The sequence below is a fragment of the Branchiostoma belcheri genome, unplaced genomic scaffold, assembly GCF_001625305.1.
Source record: "Branchiostoma belcheri isolate BF01 breed outbred unplaced genomic scaffold, Haploidv18h27 scaffold10, whole genome shotgun sequence".
Classification (NCBI taxonomy): domain Eukaryota; kingdom Metazoa; phylum Chordata; class Leptocardii; order Amphioxiformes; family Branchiostomatidae; genus Branchiostoma; species Branchiostoma belcheri.
The window spans coordinates 2,516,277-2,525,205 of record NW_017802380.1 but is presented as its reverse complement, the minus strand read 5'-3'; the positions used below and the strand labels follow the sequence as shown (position 1 = coordinate 2,525,205).

The 8,929-nt window shown below is 42.8% G+C and overlaps 1 protein-coding gene across 2 annotated transcripts in view; it reads right to left on the bottom strand.

The window, feature by feature from the left end:
• Positions 1-1,986: 1,986 nt before the first annotated feature.
• Positions 1,987-8,929, bottom strand: part of LOC109471760 (leucine-rich repeats and immunoglobulin-like domains protein 3) — a 48,587-nt gene continuing 41,644 nt past the window's right edge. Inside the window, exons 18-23 of one of the 2 annotated variants that reach the window (XM_019771119.1) lie at positions 8,638-8,913; positions 7,578-7,904; positions 6,342-6,500; positions 5,546-5,737; positions 4,945-5,133; positions 1,987-4,447 (exon numbers count right to left, since the gene is read on the bottom strand). In XM_019771119.1, the coding sequence (XP_019626678.1) occupies positions 4,221-4,447; positions 4,945-5,133; positions 5,546-5,737; positions 6,342-6,500; positions 7,578-7,904; positions 8,638-8,913 (1,370 nt within the window). In that variant the 3' untranslated portion in view covers positions 1,987-4,220. The remainder of the gene's footprint in view (positions 4,448-4,944; positions 5,134-5,545; positions 5,738-6,341; positions 6,501-7,577; positions 7,905-8,637; positions 8,914-8,929) is intronic. The other variant, XM_019771127.1, reaches the window with a different exon arrangement.

The window sequence follows — 8,929 nt, the reverse complement described above, 5'->3', positions numbered from 1 at the left end:
CCAAGAGTATCCCCTTTCCGACGAAACCGCCATTTTGAACAGACCAACCATGCTTTTACACAGGTGTGCAACACACTGCCCTTTCTAATTACTATGAAGGTGGTAATCTGATTTTACAGAGACTACTAATTTAAACCTCGGAGAGGCTAAGAAGGCGGATGAAAATACAACTATTATGACAAGGAGGTTAACACGTTATAGGGATTGTGATAGAGCTTTCACGAATGAAAGAGAGAGAGAACATTTTTCGGCAAAATGTACTCTCTAGCGGACCAACTCCCTCGGCATGTTATGTCTCTCTATTTGGCCAATTTCTACTCTTTCCTGCCGCCTCCCGAAGCCTGGTAGAGGCTAATCTAATATAAAGGTCATGAACTTCTTCCCTCGATGCATTTCTGTAGTTACATCATTAGTCCCTAGATGGCGTTTTAGTACCGTGGAATCAGGAAACTTTTATGTTCAGCGTATGTTTTCTAGAAGTTGCTCTTCTAACCTCAGCGAGTATGTTGCTTATCAGACGAAACGCACTGAAGGATATTGTCTAGACTGTACTGAGATGTAATAGGGTGGGGCTGGGTAAAACGTCTTGTGCTGATATTGAGAGATCACAAGTGGTTTATTATATCAGTGGATATAGCAAGGACATTATAATATATAGTGTATGTATGTCCTTGGATAGAGCATGCCTGAATCTGAATGGTATCCCAGCTTCTTCCAGAATTTTACATTTTATATTTGATTCTAAAGTAGCCTAAATCACTCTCCTAGCAGCATTGACTAGCCAGTGAGCAATTGAATATGTAACACAGTCACAGGATAACTTTATAGGTACTGGGTAGGATCTTCCCGATCTTTCCTGACTCAGAGTGACCGCTTTTACATCCAGGTACTATACTAACAGCTAAACCAGTCCACAATCTTACTACTTTTCTTGAGATTCATAATTTCGTGGTGGTTACTATTAGCTAATAAGCCGAGGAGACCCAATAAAGTACAAGTAATTAGCTAATTTACTGTTGTTCTTCTTGTTTGGCAGTTCAGTCTCAGAAGACTATCATTTGTATCTAAAATTTACTGTATAACCCTGGTATCCTTGGCATGGGTATCAGGACATTTCGGCACCTGGACACTTCGGCACCTGGACACTTCGGCACCATATAGGACGGTTCGGCACCTGGCCCAAAACGGCTAGGTACCTTGCCCAGGACGGTTCGGCACCTGACCCAGGATGGTTCGGAACCCGGCCGACAGGACGGCTCGGCACCTGGACAGCCCGATACATTACTGTGAAACGGTGCTTAATCTACCTGACCCTTTCACGAAAGTCATACTATCCCATATCTTTTCTTTAACTACTACGTCCGAGTACGCAACGACTTTGTTGTACAACAATAAAAGCAATATGGAAGAGGCAGTGTTGTGGTCCCAGTGTTGTTAGTTACTGTTGCTAGGGAGGTGTCCACGGGCGGGAAAAAACGTCAAAACATTAATGGTAAACAGTCTACAAAGATGAATATTGCATCAAAATAGCATTAAACAGGGACATACTATAACCTTAATATGTCTTTCCTGTTACAACTTTCAAAGTTTGTTTTCATTTATTAGCCACAATGATGGAATATAACAGGATTGGGTATCTGTTCTGCATAACATATTGGATGGCTTATTCACTCCTTGCTTTTTTTGACATAATAACTATCTTCGCTGGAAGTCATAGAACGGTTCAGCAATCAACAGTAACATTCTGTCGTCTTAGTGCCGAACCTTAAGCTTCCTGAGCTTGGTGCCGAACTGTCCAGGTGCCGGAGTGTGCAGGTGCCGAAGTGTACAGGTGCCGAACTGTCCTGATGCCGAAGTGTCCAAGTGCCGAAGTGTCCAGGTGCCGAAGTGTCCGACATCCCTTGGCATGCATATCACATACTATCTTTATCACATACTATTATACTATAAACTACACCAGACAGATGGATCACACAACAAATAGCATTTCAACATGAGGACCATTTTTTAATACTTCTTGAGATGCTATACAAATAAATTTTGAATGTCCATTTGTAGACATCACACATGTTAAAGATGTATACAATAAATATGACATTAGGGTTTGCTTGTCTTGTTAATGAACAGTGACAATGGATACATGTATGTACACAACATGGGTGGATAGGCCTGCCTATAAAAATAACTCTCACATTCCTAGGGTGGGACTCTCAGGGCAGGGCATACCGTACGTAATCCTTTCTTCACATACTTCTCTTTTTTAATAATATTAATATTAATAATCTCTATCAACCCTGTTATCGGCATTCTACACAAGCGTACTAGCACCAGTACGGCACGAGGTATTGCCGTGCCCTGCAAGTCCCACCCGGGTCGTAACTCGACCCACTGCATGGTGACACCGTACCTGCTCGGCCCTGTGTCTGCCACACACGCGCGTGCGTGCGTGCGCGTGGCAAGAGGCACTGGCTTTGCAAGTACCGAGCTGGGGAAAAATGGATGGGGAAGCAAAGGGACATGACTACATGTATGATGCGCACGACTATCACAAATACTGTGAGTGTGAAATGGGCTGCCGTCCCGCTAAGCACTCCCGGATGGCCCTGGTGTTGTGACAACGTAACAGTTTTCGTTGCCACAATTTGCTATGGTTTCCTTTGCTCGGTAATGTTGCATTTTGCTTGCTACAAGGCATTTGCGATGTATTTGTTTTTGCTACACAGAGAAGGGCTTTGCTATTGGGACAGTGCAGTGGGAGAACGGCCATCTTGGAGCACTTTTCACAAAATTTCCATCCAACAATGTTACACAACCATACCACACTGCCAGGTGGGTTACCCAAGTCCCACAGTCCTCTGCCTTAAACAGCTGAGGTAGTTGGGAACAGAGGATGTCGGGAAATAGGGTAACGTCTTGTCCATATTCGGAAATAAGGGCGAAACTGTCTCAACATCACCGTGATTTCATCATTAAACATTAGTCTAACAGGTTGTTTTAGCGTGTGGTACGGTTGGTTAACAAGCACACACCTTGTTACTACATCATATACATCAAGTGTTACACCCAGCATGCATCATCAATTCATCATCATCATCATCATTCTATGTAAATAAGAGGCCGCAGCTTTCCTTTAAACCCAAGCTGGGGAGGCAGAGATCGGTACAGAACAGAGTGTGATCTGAAAGACCACTGCATCTACCAACAGTAACATACAAGCATCACTTGGTGAGATTTCAACTACATCATCATTCAACTACCGTTTTAGAGAATTTCACTTACATTGCTAAATACTGAGTACTTCGAATTATTACTACATGATGTCCCTTAACTAGTTGGTACCAAAAAATTTAGTTTTTACGCTGAAAACATGTTTTTCCTCTCAGCTTGGATTTTTCTTTCTCCTTGCAGCAGACAAATTGAATTTGTCGCCGCGTACTCTCTGACCCTGCAAAATTCCGACATTGATTCGTCATTGTTTAGAATTCCTCTCTCACTTCTGGCACACTATTTCAAGAAATCATCTCTTTAAACAGGATAAAACAAAGTACAATTACTGCATTGTAAAAATCAGTGTTAAAGCCTTTAAAGGCACGAAGGCACCATTGTTGCGTCCCTCGTGAAACAAATTTGTAACACATTTGTGGGATTTGCTGCTTCGGACCTTCCATTGTTGCTCTCTTTCAATTTTTTTTGTTTTGCTCTGCCAAGACTCCATAAAGCACTGTTTCCGCAACATTTGTAGAAAAGAAAATAAGGCAACCAGAACACAAATAGTCTGCTAAAGCTTCTAGTGTATCACTACATCCAGCATTGTTTTGCAAGCTCTCGGCAATGGCAGAAGCCAGCCTCTTCTACATGTACAAAATAAAATACTAGCCAGGGCTAAAAACAGGAAATAAAAATCTCTTTGACGTCACATATACACAGTGGAGTACCTCCTAGGGAGGCAAAAAGCTTATCCACAGAGTAAAAGCTTTTCTTTTCTCTCTGACATCACTAAAATATATTCCACAAAAAATGACAACACATCCCAGTTTTGCAACAACGGATAATGCCACCTTGGGAGCAAGTTACCCGTCTTTTCATAAAATAGATTAGCACGTATCAATATACATATATTACATTACAAACAACATAAAAGGAAATTTTCATACAAGTTACAAGCAGGGGGGGAAGTTTACAGGGAAATCATTATTACATTACAATAAGTTATGTACACTTTACAACGTCACATCTCGGCCTATTCTGTGGTTATTCATTGTGAGAATTAGACTTTTACTGCTTGGGAAGGCTTCTGTTGGGTTGTTGTATTGTGACGCGCCGCTGCTGTGTTGCTGGTAGGGGTATCTATATACAGGAGACTGGTGGGGGGGCACCACTGCAGCTATCGGCGACGACCTCGATCTCGTGAGGGGGGAGGGAGGGGGGTTGAATTCTGACTGGACGTCTGGAACACAAGAAATACAAGACCGTTTATTCAGACAGTCATCATAAAAAAAACAAATGTTATTAAGTTTTAAGAGACTTGTTACTCGTGCAAGAGTGTGTTGATGTCATAAAGTCACATTTACTGTATTTTATGCATTACCGGCACTGTAAACCCTATATGATTGGATACTGTATTTGGATTTACCATGATACCAGAACTCATCAACATTTAAAGCTAGCATTTTGAAGAGTCAAAGAATATTGCCTAAGCTTCTTAGGAAGAAGACATGCTGCTCTAGTGACCGTTAGTTCAGTTGTTATTGTGGGCTTGCACTGTGCAAAAAAAAATCCCTCACCTTTAGGAAACCTTAGCAAGCCTTGGGAACTATTACTTGACAACGACGAGCTATATGTTTGTGCCTCTTATTTCTTGAGTTTCTTTCAGTACAGGTATTGCATCAGAATACTAGAACTCGGCACTTAAAGCTAGCATTTCAAACAGTGAACGTTTCTCACCTTTAGGAAACCTTGGCAAGCCTTGGGAACTATTACTTGACAACGACGAGCTATATGTTTGTGCCTCGCTCTCCACGTCCATGTCATCGCTGCCGGGCGGCTCAGCGCGGTGGTACAGGTCCGGTACCAGGCGGTCTCGTGACCGGTGGTGGTGGTGTCGTCTCCTCTCCTCAGGCGAAGACGAGGACCCTGAGTCAGATTCAGATTTAGGTTTAGCTTTACTGATATTGGCATTGACATGTTCATTGAAATCTAAACATGAATTACATTGTCCTTGTATTCTTTCTTTGATCAATAAAAAAAAAAACCTTGACAGAGCAGATAAGTTGATACACAGAGCAGATAAAACTACATAATGTTTACCTTTGCATATGGTCTGCTCTGTTAATTCTTACTCGAACACAATCACATACATGGTGACGGGAGTCTAAATCCCTCCTACTATAAAATTGCAACATTACATAACCCAACACCAATTACCATGGTAACAGACGGTCTGGTACAAGTCATTGACCAGGTCAGTGTTTGGAATGGAAGAAGAAGAAGAAACAGAGCAAAAACAATATGTTTTCCTTCGGTAAACATAGGAAGCAGTACTGACCTGATGACCCTGAGGGGTGGTGGTAGCGCTCCACGCCGCCCTTCTCCTGCAGCTGTGCCTCGTTCTCCTCCCCGCTCGGCGAGTGGATCGGTCGGAACGTCCGCAGCGGACTGTGTGTCGTCGTGTTCTGGTTGACGTCCCCTTGGCTGTTCGCCACCTCTTCGGGCAGGGGGATAGAAGTAATACTGTTACCTGCAGAGGAAGGAATAAAAATGTTTTTCATGTGTTAGTTTTAGTTCTTTTTATCACAGGAGACTACACAAGAGCTTTTACACATTTCTAGGGAACTACAAGGAACTTTTACCCATTTCCAGTTGACTACACAAAACTTTTACACATTTCCAAGCGATTATATAGAACTTTCACACATTTCTAGGAAACTACAAAGAACTTTTACCCACTTCCAGTGGACTACACAAAACTTTTACACATTTCCAAGCGATTACACAGAACTTTTACACATTTCTAGGGAACTACAAAGAACTTTTATTATACATTTCTAGGGAACTAAACAAAACTTTTACACACTTCCAAGCGATTATACAGAACTTTTGCACATTTCTAGGGAACTACAAAGAACTTTTATACATTTCTAGGGAACTAAACAAAAACTTTTACACATTTCCAAGCGATTATACAGAACTTTTACACATCTCTAGGGAACTAAACAAAACTTTTACACATTTCCATGTTACTATTTTCTTTAAATTCATGGGATTTCACTAGAGGATCACTACCAACTCAGAACAAACATGTTTGCTATAATTTAACGACAGTGGGAGAGCACTCTACTAACCTGAGTGCTCTGCGAGAGCTTGCTCATGTTGTGTTAAAGGTGACAACTGTGTTTCCGGCGCATCACTGGGGAAAATGGCCGCCGAGCGCAGCCTGGAGGGATATCTGCTACAGGGGACCTCTACTGACACGGCGTCACTACCGCTGTCTGCTCTCCGCCCTGGGGAAAGGAAAAACACATGAACGTCAAATCTTTGTCATTATCATTGTCAATACTTTGTCAATATCACTACCTCGGTAACTATGTACATACTAGGAAACTTACCAATATTAGTAACCCTATTATTGTATAATGTAGTTCTGATAATTTGTATATAATTGTATGATCCAAGTATGTATATATTCTTGTAAATTTCATTGTGTATCTTATTAATTGTAGTTGTATGTATACCTATATTTTCTCCCAGGGTTGACCCTTAATAATAGTCTATGACTAGTTGGGCAACCCTGGCTGTTGTAAGCCGAACTAATAAACAAAATAAACAAACTTCAAATCCCATTTCAATCATCAACAGAAAACATCCGTCCATCCTTTCAGCAAGATTAAGTTGTCTGGAGGGTTTTTCACTAAAGTTACTCTTGTGAGCGTATTTTCAAACATTCTACTCTTTCGTTAGAATTACTTGTCTGTAGAAGTGAGATGGTGGAGACATAGGTCATCACCGAAGTCTTCAAACAATACACGGATAAGGTCACGAGAGAGGAAGCACAAAATCTCAGGATATATAAACAACTGCCGCTCACAAAATTCACTCTGGCCGGAACACCACAACAAGTCCTGACAAATTAAGACCATAATCCCGTCCGAAAATAAACAGAGCATGCCAGCGGCGGACAGCCCCTAACTCTGTTTATCTTTTGTCTACTACTTATTGATAGTAAATGTTTTGTTCTTTTACATTATTTGACTGTTTTCTATTGTACTGACTCCAGAAAGAATAGTGTTAAATTAATTGTAACACTAATGGAGATCCTTGTGGTGTAACAGCAGGGTGCTCTACTCGATACGAAGAAGTACCAGGTTCGAGTCCTGACATGCCACTAATCTTGTGCCCTTGGGAATGACACTTTACAGGAATTTTCCTCACTTAACTCAAGTGAAAATGAGTATTGTCTGTCTGTCCTGTATTAGTTTCAATGTGTGGGACATAACACCAGCAACAGCTGCCTTTGTCCCACATGTATTATATTGTCACAATTTTAATAAATCAAATCCTAATAAAACAAACAAACAAACCTAAACTGTTTGTAGCGCTGGGGTGTTGCAGGCGGGGGCCTGGATGGGGAGGCTGGTGTCCGTGCTGTGCTGCGGGGTCCTGGCCACCCCCATCCACGCCCTCCTGGGAGAGTCTGAAGTTGGATCCGGGCATGTCGGGCGGGAGGTTGGTCTCGTCGGTGTTGGTCTGGCTGTACTCCTCCTTGTTGCCCCGCGTGCGGTAGATGATGATGACCCAGACGAGGGACGTCCCCACCACGCAGCAGACCACGGAGATGATGATGATGCCTGTTGTGGTGCTCTCCTGGGCCACCCCCTCGCTTGCCAGGACTTGGGTCGGGTTAACACCTTTCGTTAGAAACACTCGGAACTCAGCATGCAACAAGACAGACAAAATCTACAACTATGCAGGGCTCTCCCAGAGCAATGAAGCAAGGGTGCTCCCTCCCCCCTCTCCCGAAAATCCTAGCACCCCTCCCAAAATGTTCATATTTAGGGTTTTCTCTCAGTATTTTTATGACAATTTGATGGGTTAGGTTAACACCTTTCGTTAGAAACACTCGGAACTCCGCATGCAACAAGACACACAAAATCCTCGCAAAGACAGAGCTCGAAATACTGGTGCACCCAAATTTGGAGCTGTGCACCAGTGCACCCAAATATTTTCGTAGGTTTACGTACGTAAAGATGTCAAATGTATACTACTATACAGCACCACTATGTGAAGCAAAGAATGAATTTTTAGCCCTGCAAAGACGACCATGACTTTGAATCAATATTTTATATCCAGCCACACTGAATTATGTATAAAGCCATTACAACAACTACACACAACGAAAGCTTTGATCTTCAAAAAAAAGAACTGAAGGAGTAAAGAAACTCTTTTTACACACCGTCTGTCACCTTCCTCAGGGCAATTCTGTTTCAACTCAGTTCACATTGCACTGCAGCACCGTCACTGACGGTCACCAAAACATCAACTGAAGAAAAGACTCGGTTGTGTAAAAAGAGTCTCTCTACTCCAGTGACTGACCAACCTGATGAAACTATTCATGGCAGAACTGAAGGAATAGATCCTCACCTGGTACAACAGTTAAGCTTGCGGACTCCCTCTTGGTGCCGACAGTGTTGGACATCTCACACTCGTACCTCCCCGCGTCTCCCGGCTCTGTGTGCATGATGATCAGGAGCTGGTTGCTGGCTGTGAGGAAGTGGCGGTTGGTCTTCGGTACCTCGTCGCCGTCTTTCTTCCAGCTGACGGAGGGCTGGGGGCTTCCCGCGGCCAGGCACTCCAGCACGGTGGTCTCCCCTTCCATGGTCTCAGTGTCTTCCAACGGTCTCACAAAGGTGGGAGTTTCTGTCAGGGTAGGACA